The 15817-nt window shown below is 41.4% G+C and overlaps 1 protein-coding gene across 4 annotated transcripts in view; it reads right to left on the bottom strand.

Moving 5' to 3' along the window:
- The window catches only part of chata (choline O-acetyltransferase a), a 108019-nt gene that overhangs the window by 46889 nt on the left and 45313 nt on the right, over positions 1-15817 (bottom strand). For 2 of the 4 annotated variants that reach the window (XM_073025583.1, XM_073025580.1), the window contains exons 2-7: positions 14135-14268; positions 11666-11857; positions 8409-8527; positions 6461-6514; positions 2463-2643; positions 1846-2023 (exon numbers count right to left, since the gene is read on the bottom strand). In XM_073025583.1, coding sequence (XP_072881684.1) covers positions 1846-2023; positions 2463-2643; positions 6461-6514; positions 8409-8527; positions 11666-11857; positions 14135-14197 — 787 coding nt within the window. In that variant the 5' untranslated portion in view covers positions 14198-14268. Of the gene's footprint in view, positions 1-1845; positions 2024-2462; positions 2644-6460; positions 6515-8408; positions 8528-11665; positions 11858-14134; positions 14269-14906; positions 15219-15817 lie in introns of those variants that run through there. The other 2 variants (XM_073025582.1, XM_073025581.1) reach the window with 2 other exon arrangements.

Raw genomic sequence — 15817 nt, 5'->3', positions numbered from 1 at the left:
CAGAAACTACATACTAGAGTGGATACATATACATACAAGTTTACTACATAAACTACATACTACATACAAATCATCTTTGATCCTGAAGAACTGCTTAAGAAGAGATGAATTGGTGGACTAGGTCAAAGGAATTTGTTGTGAGGTCAGTGGATACGAAATGTGCCCGGGATCTTGGGATATCCAGAGGTCTAGTGGCTTCCAAGGGTCTAGAGATGACGTGTCGTGCATTCAGAGGTTCTCTTCTGCACACCACTGTTATAACGAATGATTATTTAAGTTACTGTTGTCTCTGACCTCTCTCATTAGCAAGCCATTTTCACCCACTCACTGGATGTTTTGGGGTTATTTTTTGCATCATTCTATGTAAACTCTAGAGCAAGGGTTCCAAACCTGGGGTCCGCAGACCCCTTGGTTAATGGTAAGGCCCCAGAGCATAAAAAAAGTTGGGAACCCTGCTTTGGAGATCATTTTGTATGAAAATCCCAGGAGACCAGCAGTTTTTGAGACACTCAAATCAACCCATCTCGTACTGACAATCATTCCATAGTCAAAGTCACTGAGGTCACACTTCTTCCCCGTTCTGATGTTTATTCTGAACAAGAACTGAACCTCTTTATATGCCTGTATGCATTTATGCATTGAATTACCGCAATATGATTGGCTAATTAGATATTTGCATTAACAAGCAGTGTGTAGGTATACCTAATAAAGCAGCCACTGAATATATCTTTTATTGGGCAAGTAGTCATTTTATTGAGTTCTATACAAATTTTCCATTGTGTAAGTTCTCAGCAAAACAACCAAAGACAATTGGGTTTCGAAGGATGGTGCAATTAGAATGAACTCAATAAGTGTATTTCTGAGACCTCATTTGAATTATAGAAGAAGGCATCCTGGGAAACAAATGCAAAGTTAGCCAAATGTTTTGCATTAATGAAAAACAGAAATATGTATTTGCCTAGCTGGTACAAGGAAATCTGCAGATGCTGGAAATTCAAGCAACGCACACAAAATGCTGGTGGAACACAGCAGGCCAGGCAGCATCTATAGGAAGAAGTACAGTTGACGTTTTGGGCTGAGACCCTTCGTCAGGACTAACAGAAAGAAGAGACAGTAAGAGATTTGAAAGTGAGGGGGGGAGATACGAAATGACAGGAACAGACAGGAGGGCGAGGGATGAAACTAAAAGCTGGAAAGTTGATTGGCAAAAGGGATACAGAGCTGGAGAAGGGAGAGGATGATGGAGGCTTTAGTGAAATCAATGTTCATGCCATCAGGTTGGAGGCATTAACTCAGGCTGGAGGAACAACACCTTATATTCCGTCTGGGTAGCCTCCAGCCTGATGGCATGAACATTGATTTCTCTAACTTCCATCAATGCCCCTCCTCCCCTTCTTACCCCATCCCTTATTTATTTATTTGTTTATTATTCTTCCCTTTTTCTCTTTTTTCTCACTCTGTCCCTCTCACAATCACTCCTTGCCTGCCCTCCATCTTCCTCTGGTGTTCCCCTCCCCCTTTCTTTCTTCTTAGGCCTCCTGTCCATTGATCCTCTCCCTTCTCCAGCTCTGTATCCCTTTTGCCAATCAACTTTCCAGCTCTTAGCTTCATCCCTCCCCCTCCTGTCTTCTTCTATCATTTTGGATCTCCCCTCCCCCTCCCACTTTCAAATCTCTTACTATCTCTTATTTCAGTTAGTCCCAATAAAGGGTCTCGGCCCGAAACGTCGACTGTACTTCTTCCTATAGATGCTGCCTGGCCTGCTGCGTTCCACCAACATTTTGTGTGTGTTACCTAGCTGGTGTTGTGTTACAGAATGATTCTTCATGCATACTTGTAACTAACCTCTCAAAATCACTTTCCTTGCCTCTGCCCATTTGGGCCTGTCATCTGATGTCAGCAGTCCAATGGGAGCTGTCCTTTCTTCCTCATTCTCTGCCATTCTCACGATCTTTCTCAACTGGGTGAACAAGTCGGTTTCATTCAAACGCCTGAAGTTTATGACAACTTCCAAAACAAAGAACTGGGGCAAAACAAAACAAAATGGCAGTCAGGTTTAATGCAATTCTGTATGGAGTCAGTACAAAATCAAGTTCAAATTTATTGTCTTTCAACCATATACATATGAGGGGTGATTGACAAGTTCATGGCCTAAGATAGAAGGAGACAATTTTAGAAAACCTAGCACATTTATTTTTCAACATAGTCCCCTCCTACATTTACACACTTAGTCCAGTGGTCGTGGAGCATATGGATCTTGGACCTCCAGAAAATGTTCACAGCAGGGGTGTTTGTAAAGTTCGTTGCCAAAGGTGGAAGGAGATGAGTTATACAGCTTTCGTTATATGCACATGCAGTTCAGCTCTTTGAGTGATTATGCAGAAAGTTTGAAGTTAATAACTCATCTCCTTCTACCTTAGGTCACAAACTTATCAATCACCCCTGATGAGTTATTAACTTACCTGGTTTCGACAAGCCACAATGACATGCTCCATTTCAGGCATTCCATTGCTTTTCTGGTCTACCAATGTGTCTTTCTGTTGGCCTGGGAGACGGTAAGATGAGAAAAGCCGGTAGTATTGTTCCATGCACAAGGCATGTCCTGCTAATTGACCACGGGCAAAATCAATGGGTAAGGCACGGCTGGAAAACAAGATGAGAAAATGAATGCTTAATAATCAAGTTACTCTTCAACTCAGCTTCTTTTAAGTTATATTTTGTCTGATTTGGCAGTTGATATAGGCAGACCCTGTGTGATTCAGAAAAACATCAGAATCAGGTTTCATATCACCGTTATGTATCATGAAATTTTTTATCTTTAGAACAGCAGTATAATGCAATGCATGATAATAGAGAAAATTATGTGTGTTTGTATATTTAGTAGTTAAATTAAATAAGCAGTGCAATAAGAAGAGCGCCCTCTTCTTTGTGGTGGCGTGTTGGGGAGGAAGCATTAAGAAGAGGGACGCCTCACGTCTTAATAAGCTGGTAAGGAAGGCGGGCTCTGTCGTGGGCAAAGTACTGGAGAATTTAACATCGGTAGCTGAGCGAAGGGCACTGAGTAGGCTACGGTCAATTATGGATAACTCTGAACATCCTCTACATAGCACCATCCAGAGACAGAGAAGCAGTTTCAGCGACAGGTTACTATCGATGCAATGCTCCTCAGACAGGATGAAGAGGTCAATACTCCCCAATGCCATTAGGCTTTACAATTCTACCGCCAGGACTTAAGAACTTTTTAAAAGCTATTATTAATGCTTTTTGAGATGGTGATTTAGATGCATATCATATTTTTTTTACTGAGTTAAGTATTGTATGTAATTAGTTCTGCTACAACAAGTGTATGGGACATTGGAAAAAAAAAGTTGAATTTCCCCATGGGGATGAATAAAGTATCTATCTATCTATCTATCTATCTATCTATCTATCTATCTATCTATCTATCTAAAATAGAATTAAAAAAGTAGTGAGGAATCTTTCATGGGTTCAATGTCCATTTGGAAATCGGATGGCAGAGGGGAAGAGCTATTCCTGAATCATTACGTGTGTACCTTCCTTCCTGTACCTCCTCCCTAATGGTAGCACTGAGAACAGGCATGACCTGGGTGATGGGGGTCCTTGATGCTGTCTCCAAAGATGTGCTGGATACTACAGAGGCTCCCATGATGGAACTGACTAAGTTTACAAATCACTGCAGCTTATTTCAATCCTGTGCAGTAGCACCCCCACCCCCCCCCACCACCATCATACCTATTTAAGATTGTACAAACTCCATAAAAACTATACCTAACTCATTCCTTCAAGTACTGATGCAGGGTTTTGATCGGAAACATCAAAAATTTCTTTACTCCTACAGATGCTGGTTGACCTGCTGAGTTCCTCCAGCAGATTGTTGGTCCAGATTCCAGCATTTGCATTCTCCTGCATCTCTGCTATTACAATGAGTGTTTGTTTACAACTTTTTCTTAAAAAGTTAAAAAAACATTGACTAATGTTTGGGCATTAGGTCTAAACAACATTTGTGGTCTACAGAGCAGTCATCCTTCCTGCACTGTCAGAGTAGATAGACAGTATAGATATAGTAGATGAACAGCATCTTTCCCCCAGGATTGAAAAGATGGTATGCATTTAAGATGTGATGGACATGTAAGCCATGAGGTGGTGGTAGAGGTAGATACATTAGGGACTTTCAAAAGATGTTTAGATTGGGATATGAATGTGAGGAAAATGGAAGGATATGAACATTGTGTAGGCAGATGAGATTAGTTCAGTTGGCCATTTGATTACTAATCTAAATGATACAGCACAACATTGTGGGCTGAAGGGCCTGTTCCTGTGCCGTACTGTTCTATATTCCATTATTGTATGGAGCTGAATCATGGACCACATACAGTAGGCACATGGAAGCCCTGGAACAATAACACCAACGATCCTTACAAAGGATTTGGAAGGCTAGCTGTAAGGACAGACACATACTGGAAGAGGCCAACATGAACATCACCTCCATCATGATAAACCAACACCAACTCCGATGGAGAGGTCATGTTGTCCAGATCCAAAAAGATCCTTTACTCCCTGTTGAAGGAAGGTCAGCGAGCCCCTAGAGGGCAAAGGAAACGCTTCACAGATAACAGCAAAATCAGCGTATAGAAATTCAACATTACATCTAAAAACTGGCAAGGCATTGCACTCAGTAGATACACAGGGATGGACTCTGTTCAAGAGGGAGCTGTGCTACACGAGAACAACCTCTGCTGTGCCACGGAGAACAAGTGGCTGCTGCAATAGGAGAAACAAAGCAACCAGAAAACCCAATCACTAACCACAACCACCACTTACTCTTGCTAGCACCGCACCAGAACTCGTGGATCTCAGATTAGCCTCTACAGCCACCTGAGGACTCGACAAAAGACAACTGCCTAGGAGAACATCACATTCGACTCGAGCGATTGCACTACTAACCCTACTCACCAATGTCCTTATCAAATAATAATGAAAGACTAAACTTCTGATGTTTTGAAATTCAGAATCAACAAAAAATAAATTAAAACATTCACAACATTTAGAAGCATTAACTCCTTTTAAGTCTTGCAGTGTCATTGAACTAATACATTTTCTTCTCCACAGACACTGGGTTATTTCCTGCACTTTTGAATATAACTTCAATTACTCATCTTCCTCAATTTCAACTACATTATTTTAGTCCCTACTTTTCTTGCTAACCCTTGCACCTCTGTTGGCTTCAAGTCTTCAACTTCCAATGAGAAGAAACAAAAATCAGGGCATTCACTCTCATTTTAATGTTGTCTCTCTCCACCATCACCTCTCCCCACCACCCCCCATATCCCAGCTGTATACCCCTCCTGCAATGCCCAACATTTAACCATGATGTCTGACATCTAATATACTGGTTATTTTTGTTCATTTAGGAATTGACTGGCACTACACTAACAGCTTTGATTTTGATTTCCCAATAGAAGAAAGATAAAAATGCCCCACACATTTCAGAAATTATTGTCAGATCAAAATCGGAAATTACTGAGTACCTGGAATGAGCTGCCAGACAAAGTGGGTGAGGCAGGTAAAATTGCAACTTATAAAAGGTATGTAGATAGATACACACAACTCTGAACTGATTCCACAACCTATGGATTCACTTTCAAGGACTCTACAATTCATGCTTTCAGTATTATTTAAGTATTTATTATTATCATTATTATTATTTTATTTGCACAGTTTGTCTTCTTTTGCACATTGGTTACTTGTCAGTCGCTCTGTGTAGTTTTTCATTGATCCTACCCTGTTTCTTTGTTCTACTGTGAATGCCTTCAAGAAAATGAATCTCAGGGTAGCATATGGTGGCATATACACCTTTTGATAATACAGTTACATTGATCATAGAAGGGAAGGGAGGAGCTTAGAGAGACATGGGTCAAATGTGGGCAACTGGGATTAGCAGGGAGGATGCTATGGTTGGCATGGATGAGTTGGGCCGAAGGGCCTGTTTCCATAGACTGTATAACTCTGTGACTCTATATTGAGATAATACATTTTAGACAGTGAACATACTTCACAAAATAACCTTGGGTTTGTTAGTGAGACAATAACGCAAGAAAGATGGTAGTGTAGCAGTTGGCGCAACATTATTGTAACTCGAGGCTTTCCAGAGTTCGGAGTTCAATTCTGCCACCATCTATGAGGAGTCTATACATCCTCCCCATGGAATGTGTGGATTTTATCTCGGTTCCTTCCACAGTCCAAAGGCATACTGGGTAGGTTAATTGGTCATTGTAAATTGTCCTGTGATTAGGTTAGGGTTAAATGGGGTTGTTGGGTGCTGGAGTGGCCTGGTTCAAAGGGCAAGATTGGCCTACTCAGTGCCTTATCTCTAAATAAAAATAAATTAAATTACTTTAAAATATACAATTTTAAGTCTAGCTCACTGTTAATTACTTACGCGTCCAACACAACTTTGTAATCCAGTATTCCACAAATGAGACGTGCAGCAAACCTGTATAGGGAAATAAACTGTTAATACAGGCACCATTGGAATGCAAAAACTCCAAAAACTATATGTATAATTATTACCCATGGTTATATTGCAATACAATTACACGTATCTGAAAATTTACTGTACATTTGATTAAATAGGTGGCATAGCAGTGCAGTGGTCAGCACAACAATTTACAGCATAGGCCACCTCGGTTCAATTCCCTCCACTACCCATAAGAACGTTCTCCCTGTGACCATGTGGGTTTCCTCCCACAGCCCAAAGACATACCAGTGGGTACATTAATTGGTTATTGTAAAAATGTCCCGTGATTAGGCTAGAATTTCATTGGGGGATTGCTGGGCAGCACAGCTCAAAGGTTCAGAAGGGCCTACTTTACGCTGTGTCTCAATAAAAAAGTTAAAAAATAGCAAAAAATGGCAGCAATACTTTGCAGGTTCAATAGTGAAAAATGCCTAAGGTTGGTTTGTATAAACTTATCCATTTAGACGTAGCTCATCAAAGCATCGCAATGAAAAGATGGATTAAATGGGCCCTGGGCTGCTCTTGAGTAATGTTATGTAACAGTAACAAACACATTGCAGGCAACTACAGTACACTTGGCTCAATGCGCAAAGACTTTGAGGATAGGCATTCAGAAGTAACTCTGCCCTCTAACAACAATATCCTTGGGAACAAGTGAGCACAGCAATGCAATAATAACAAGATCCACATGATCAGGGAGACGGTGCTTGAAATGATGGCAAGAATTCCGGCACCATCTGTAAGAACTTTGTACGTTCTGTCTATGAACTGCATGTGTTTTCTCCAAGTCCTCCAGTTTCCTCCCACAGACTAGTCAGTTGGTTAACTAGTCATTGTAACTTATCCTGTGATTAGGCTAGCATGAAATAAGTGGGTTGCTGGCGATGCAGCTCATTGGGGTGGAAGAGCCAGTTCTGCACTGTATCTCTAAATGAATGACTAAATACAGTACTGTGCAAAAGTCTTAGGCACATATATATAGCTAAGATGCCTAAGACTTTTGCACAATACTGTATTTGAAAACGTCAAGCTGAAAGTAAGTTTGTAAATCTGGCAGGAACTAAGGATATTGAGAATGGTGAGAGTGGGGTGCTGCGGGACGGATGTGAAGCATTTGGCAGAGAAAGAGTGTCGGGGCAGAAGGGTGATGCAGATGCAGACCCAGCCCTGAGACACCAGGCAAGGTCATATGATTCCAAACAACTGGTTTATTGATCATTACAGAATGTCTCTCTGGTGCTTCCCACTCCCTCTCCTCTCCCTTCCCCTTTTCCCAGCCATGATTTACCTCTCCCTGCCCCATTCCCAATCTCAGTCCCCAATAGAGACCGATATCAGAATCAGGTTTATCTTCACTCACATGTCATGAAATTAGTTTATTATTTGGGTGGCAGTACAGTGCAATAGATAAAATTACTACAGTACTGTGCAAATGTCTTTGGCACCCTAGCTATATATATGTGCCTAAGACTTTTGCACAGTACTGTAAATAAATAATCACAGCATAATACTTCTGGGCTGTTTTTTTTATTCGAGACTGAATTCCTAAAAGCAAAGTTATACTTAAAGCAAAGACTTATTTTATTTATTTATGAGCTGCACTGCCTAGCAGCCCATCTATTTAATGCTAGCTCAGGACAATTTACAATGACCAATTAACCTACTAACCGGTACGTCTGGACTGTGGAATGAAACTGGAAAACCTGGAGGAAATACACACAGTCACTGGAAGGATGTAGAAATTTCTTGCAGACCACGCTGGAATTGAAATCCGAACTCTGATGCATTACGCTAACCGCTACACCACCATGTAATTGCCATGCATTTTATGACAGAACATATTCCTGTTGTGCTGCATGAAGATTTGTACCTGAGCTGATCAGCCTCATCCTGAAAGTTCTGACGAGGGAAGACCATTCCAGGGCTGGAGTTCACTGGAAGTGCAATTGGATTGCATAGATACATATTATCCAACCACCAATCATAAATCTTGGGAAGGGAAGGAAGGAAAAGCAGCTTATTGTAACTACTAACAAACTTTTTACAGAACAATTTATTGTCTAACTTATTCAGTGGTTTCAATTTCAATCTTGTAGAAAATTGAATGTTTCATCAATATAGATCAGGGGTGTCAAACTCATTTTAGGTCACGGGCCGGATTGAGCAAAATGCAGCTTCATGCGGGCCGGATCAGTCGGACGTGTGCGAACGCAGCTTTCATTGCCTCCGTTTTTTCAGCCTGCTCTCATGTGTCTCAGTCTCTGCTATAACTACAAAGTGTTTCACTTTACAAATTCCGTTTCTTATGAAGAAGACTGCCAAGCAAGACTGCCGAATAAACACTAAAAACCCTGAAAACCTGGTACCTGAATAAACTCAGCATTAGCCATATCATACGCCATAGGCGCTTCGATTACTGGGGCCAGCTTTAATAGTAATTAGATATTATCTCGCGGGCCAAAGATAATTCCACCGCGGGCCTTGAGTTTGACATATACGATATAGATCATTCAAAGGATTTAGCAAATACCACCAAAGGAAAATTAGTATCTACGTTATTCTATCATTAAGTTTGTACATTGAGATTCTGCAGACACCGGAAATCCAGAGTAACACACACAAAATGCTGAAGGAACAAATCAGGTCAGGCAGCATCTATGGAGAGGAATAAAGAGTCATCATTTCAGTCCAAGACTCTTCATCAGGATTCCCCATCAAATAAAATCATGTTTAATTATCATTCAAATCATGTGTAGATACAGCTGAACAAGACAGCATTCCTGAGTCAGAAACAGGTTTAATATCACTGGCATATGTCATGAAATTTGTTATTTTGTGGCAGCAGTACATTGCAATATATAATAATAAAACTTTAAATTGCAATAAGAAATATGCATTAAAAAAATAAATGAAATAAGTAGTACAAAAAGGGGAAGAAAAATGCTGTAGTAGTGTACATGGGTTCAGTGTCCATTCAGAAATTTAATGGTAGAGGGTAAAAAGCTGTTCTTGAATGTGTGCCTTCAGGCTCCTGTACCACTCCTCATTGATGGTAGCAATGAGAAGGGGGCATGCCCTGGGTGATGGGGGTCCTTAATGATGAATTCTGCTTTTTTTTGTCCTCACTTTTTGAAAGTGTCCTGGATGCTGGGTAGGCTAGTGCCCATGATGAAGCTAACTGAGTTCACAACTTACTGCAGCCTTTTCTGATCCTGTGCATTGGCCCCTCCATACCGAACGGTGATTCAACCAGTTAGAACGCTCCCCACAGTACATCTGTAGAGATTTGTGAGTGTCTTTGGTGGCATTCTAAGTCTCCTCAAACTCCTAATGAAATACAGCCACTGTCATACCTTGCTTGTAATTGCATTAATGTGTTAGGCCCAGGATAAATCCTCGGAGATGCTGGCACCCAGGAAATTGAAACTGCTCACTCTTTCTACTTCTGATCCCTCATGGAGGATCTTGGCCTGAAACATCAGCTCCTCATTCCTCTCAATAAACGTTTCCTGACCTGCTGAGTTCATCCAGCAAGTTACATGTGTTAGTCAAAATTATATAAATCCTTCTTTGCCTCACTGTAAAATTAGTCTCTTGATGCTTACTGATTGAAATAACTAACTGCCTTATTATAAATACCATGGCACGCATGGTCATTTTTTTCAGAAACAAATTTGTATTGAACAGGGAATGCAAGATGCACCCTTCCAGAATTCATTGAGATATAAGATACTAGATTCTCTCCGCAAACTGTAAATAGTGGTGGAAGATTAAAAAAGAAAGAAGTCATAGTAGAAACATAAGGAATGCAGCAAGAATAACACACCTAACGTCCTTGCTCCAATATGAGTAACATCATGATTGGTCTTTTACCACAGCACCACTTCCTTGCATTCACAACATATCCCTCAATTATCTTCATTTCCAAAAATCTATCATTCTACCTCTTGTATATATTCACATTCCAAGCTTCTGCAGTTCTATTGGGTGGAGCATTACAAAGATTCATTGCTTGTTAACACATTTCTAAATTGGCAAGCCATATTTCAAGAGTCCAACATCCTGTTCCTGACACCAAGCCAAGGAACAATTCAAGAACGCGAGATTCTGCAGATGCTGGAAATCCAGGTTAACACTCACAAACTGCTAAAGGAACTCTGCAGGTCAGGCAGCATCTGTGAAGAGGAATAAACAGTCAATGTTTTGGGCTGAAATGCCAATTATTATATTCCCCTCCATAGATGCTGCCTGACCTGCTGAGTTCATCTAGCATTTTGCAAGTGAAAAATCATCTGGTTCACTGTGATAATAACCTCCATAAGAATTTTGTATGTTTCAATGAGATCACCTCTCAGTCTTCTGAACACAAGACAGTATAGGCCAAGTCTACTTGATTTCCCCTCATGTCCATTTCCAACAATCAGCTGGAGAGACAAAACAAGATGGTTTAAATGAAGGAATGGAATGATGATGAAGGCATTGGTTAGCTTCTGGAGGACCAGTGCAGTGGATATAGGACCTTCCCCTTCACTGGGATTCACAGCAATGCAGAGACCTCAATATCAAGATATTGCAACCTACATATGAATGATTTGGATGAAAATGTATAAGACTTGATGAATATGTTTGCATATTTATAAAATTGGAGGAGTTTCAGAGAGGGAGGAAGTTTTTCAAAGGATTTGGCAGAATGTAGACCAGCTGGAAATATGGGCAGTAAATTAGCAAATGGAACTAGATCTGAACTAATGTGCGATGTTGCACTTTGGGAGGTCAAATCCAAGAGGAAAGCATATAGCAATGGCAGGTAAAGTATGTCAGGAACATTGATGTACAGAAGGATGGTAGGGTGAATTTCCACAGCTCCCTGAAAGTAACCACATGAATATCAGGGTGGTAAAGAAGATGCATTTTTTTCACTCCCTTGGACACTCCCTTAGATAGAACAATCTTGTGCGCAGTTTTCCTAGTACAGTCCAAACTAGATCCCATGCAGGCACATTGCAAAAATTAATTTTCTTTGTAACATTTTCCTGCAGACTGTGGCTGGATGGACTTCTGGGTAGTATAGCAAGACACCTTGAGTTCAATGCATGCCTTTAATTGCTAATGAAGTGTTGCCATTACCCAGTTAACTTTGTTTTCTTTTCGCTTCATCAAATGTTCCTGCAAAAGCTCTCCGACCCCACCGCTGGCACCAAACCTTTCTACGATGGCTTTGGTGGTTCTGTATTGGTCCTCCGTCACCATGTGTTTCACACAGTCTAGGTAGGTGTCCAATGTGTCCTGTAGAGGAGGGAGGGGATATTTGGGCAACACCTACAAGATACAGAAAAGTGAAATTGATTTTAACAACCATCATTGATTAAGAAGCAGTTGAACAGTCAAAAAAAAAGATCAGACTGTAGGGGTCTCATTGGCTGATAGATAATTCATTGCAAAACAGTGTATATACAGTCAGTAGCCACCTTATTAGGTAAAAGACTGGAACCCAGTGTGGTCTTCAGCTGCTGTAGCCCATCTGCTTCAAGACTCAATGTGTTGTGCATTCAGAGTTACTCAGCTGCACACTATTGTTGTAACGCATGGTTATTTGAGTTCCTGTTGCCTTCCTGTCAGCTTGAACTAGTCCGGCCATTCTCCTCTGGCCTTTCTTCTTAACAAGGCGTTTTCGCCCGCAGAACTCCCACTTGCTGGACGCTTTTTATTTCTCACATAACTTCCCGTAAATTCTAGAGACTGTTGTGGTGAAACCCCAGGAGATCAGCAGTTACTCAAACCAACAATCATTCCATTGGCAAAATCACTTAGATCACATTTCTTCCCCATTCTGATGTTTATTCTGAACAACTGAAACTCTTGACATGTCTGCACGTTGTTATGCATTGAGTTGTTGACACATAATTGGCTAATTATTTATGTGCATTAATAAGCAGGTATGCTGGTTTTTGCAAACTTACATTGCAAACTGCATTTTGCATTTTGATAAATATTTCACCAGCATTTATAATTTGTGTGATTATGATAGAGCATTATCTGAGCATCATTTGAGATTATTTCGAGTTGGTGAAAGGTATTGTGTAGGTCTAAAAATCTGTTCCTATATTTTTGAACAAAACCACGTTTTATTTGAACCTAAGCCCCATAAGTAAATGCCTAGATGATATTTTGCTTTATTCTAGCTCAGTATCATTTGTTAGGATTACGGCAAAGCAAGCATACTGCTCTCTCCACATCAGTGACACTTTCTTAGGTATGGGAGAATTGTTAGTGAGCTAGTTAATCGGGCACAGTGCAAAATTGACTCACAATGTCCCAGTGGATAAAGTAGTCACATGGTATAATTCTTAAAGGGAATGCGCACTCAATATCACAGATCACACAAGTTTCACTTTCTATAGTGGAGTTATCGATACAATAGAGAAACACGCCCTTGAGAATACCGCGTCTGTGCAAGCCTGTGATCACAGGTCACAGGAGCAGATGTAAGCTTTTCGGCGCAGCAAGTCTACACCACCATTCAACCATTAACCCTCTCAATCCTATTCTCCTGTCTTAGCCTTTTAACCCGTGACATCCTTACTAATCAAGTATTACTTACTATTAAGTAATCACCTTTACTTATCAACCTCCGCTTTAAATATACTGAATGACTTGGCCTCCACGGCTGTTTGCAATGAGTTCTACAGATTCACCACCCTCTGGCTAAAAATAATTTCTCCTAATTTTTGATCTAAGCTGACGTCCGTCTATCCTGAGGCTGTGCCTTCTGGTCCTAGACTCCCCCACTGTAGGCAACGTCCTCTCCGCGTCCACTCTATCACTCATCCTCACTACTTATACTCCCCATTTACAGTGGCCAGTTAGCGGTATGGGCGGAAACTGGAACACTTCGAGGAAATCCACGTGGTCACAAGACGAACGTGAAAACTTCCGCGCATAGTGCCCCGCGGGAAGATGGAACTCGGTTCTCTGCCTGTCAGGCAGTGACTCTATCAGCTGCGCCACTGCAAGTAGCGCTTATTAAATTATCAGTTAGAGCTATTGATGTGAAGTATGCGTGTGTAAGTGTGTGTATGGGGGGGGGGCAGTTCCTACAACAACCATATACTACACAAAAACAATTAGATTACCGCAACACACACAAAATGTTGGTGGAACGCAGCAGGCCAGGCAGCATCCATAGGAAGTACAGTCGACGTTTCGGGCCGAGACACTTCAGCAGGACTAAAGAAGGGTCCTGACGAAGGGTCTCGGCCCGAAACGTCGACAGTGCTTCTTCCTGTAGATGCTGCCTGGCCTGCTGTGTTCCCCCAGCATTTTGTGCGTGTTGCTTGAATTTCCAGCATCTGCAGATTTCCTCGTGTTTAGAGTACCGCATCTCATCGATCCTGTCCCATGTTGATAAAGCTAAACTAATACTTGGCAAGACGTGATCAGACACCATGTCCAGTTTAAGTTAGGCACGTCATTCGGGATGCATTTGATTATCAAGTTTCAGAGTTCCACTATAAAACTTCCGCACACGAAAGCAGAATAAGAATGCATGTCAGCATTCGAACAATCAGTGTGTAAAAAAGTGAATAAAAGTCATACATAGCTGTTCCTGCGAGCTCTCGGTCGCACCGAACCCTGATTGGCTTTACGCGGGGCTATCATGGCTTTGTCACGATCGCACGTAATCTGGACGAATGGAGGACACACAGGGCACAGGTGCACGAATAAACCCCCTGGATGAAAGAGATCATGTAAGTAGGTACGCTTTGCTCTTTATCAATAAATAAATGTTCCGCAGTTCTTTATTACCTTTCGCTTTATATTCTATAACATTTATCCAAAGTCCCATTATGATTTTTACACAGTTCTCCACTTATCTAAGAAATCATAGTTCAAAGTAAATTTATTATCAAAATACATTTTCTTGCAGACATCCACAGTACAATAAATACAGAAGAATCGTAGGAAACCCTTAAGTAAAAGAGGCAGGGTCCCTGAAAATGCGTCTATGGGCTGTGTAAATATAATGTACTGTCCGTAATTAACCTAACCTTAACACTAAAATGAAAATGTCACTTTCCTCCCAGCCTCAAGCTCTTACCTGTAACTTGACATATACGAAAACAGAAAGCATTTTAAATACCAGTGGAGGGAAGTAAAGGGAACGGAGGAGAGATGTACCTGGGGAGATATACCGGAGAATTTGGATCAACTACCTAGCCCCCCTACTTAATCGGAACATTAAGTAGGATAATGGAACCTGTCCACTTATAACCCAAAATTCTTCAACTTACAAACGGACGAACCTAGTTCACGGGCACCGTTCGTATCTGAAGTTTTAAATGAGAAGAGATAATAAATCGATAGTTACACTTACCGATCTTCAGGAATCCATACAGAACGAATGGAACTGCCGCTTTAGTAGAGACACCATTTCCAGTCCCATGTTGGAGACTGGAAACCGGAAACTGGCTGCTGGTCAACTCGCTCGGTGCGCCGGCACTGGCGGCTCACCACTTCTTCCACTGCGTTAAAGGATGGGAGCGAACAGAACCGATGGCGAGCTCGATTATACTCTTCCTCGAAACGGCAACGCCCTCCCCTTTTCCCTATTCGTCCAACATCACACCCGACACTCAGACGTCGCACAGTATTCACTCACTTCGAGTAGAGAGGCCAGGAGAGTGGTTTCGGGTTGGGCGGTGAGGGATCGGGTGGGTGGGTGGGGGGTCGGTGTGCCGAGGTGAGGGTTGATAGGCCACTTTTGAACGGCAGACCTTCGCTCTTTGGAAGGTTATGTCTGCGACTTTCAGCAAGCTGCTGTGGACAGAACTTAACGTTGGTTGAAGTAGTTTTCTGATGAAAGACCGGCTGAGTTTCTCTGCTATCATATACTACCGGATAGCTCCAACATCCCCTGTGCCTAATACTGCTTCCGCGTGATAATTTAAACAAATTTGTCTGATTGATCTATGGTCAAAATTAGTTCAAGTTAACCACACATCCCCGGGGAGTTGCCGAATGATTATTTAAATTCTATGAAATTTTGCCTTCAATGAACATTACCGAGCCGATTCAAGTTCCAATGAAAGGCTGTATCATTTTCATAAACTTAAGATATTCTGCAGATGTTTGAAATCCAGAGTAACTCTCAAATTGCTGGAGGAACTCAGCAGGTCGGGCAACATCTAATCTATAGAGAGGGATAAACAGTTAACATAGCGGACCGAAACCCTTCATCAGGACTGACGAAAGTGGACTGTTTATTCCTTTTCATAGTTG

Source organism: Hemitrygon akajei, chromosome 21 (genome assembly GCF_048418815.1).
Source record: "Hemitrygon akajei chromosome 21, sHemAka1.3, whole genome shotgun sequence".
Taxonomy (NCBI): Eukaryota; Metazoa; Chordata; class Chondrichthyes; order Myliobatiformes; family Dasyatidae; genus Hemitrygon; species Hemitrygon akajei.
Note: the sequence above shows the minus strand (reverse complement) of the source record. Positions and strands in the feature narration are given on the sequence as shown.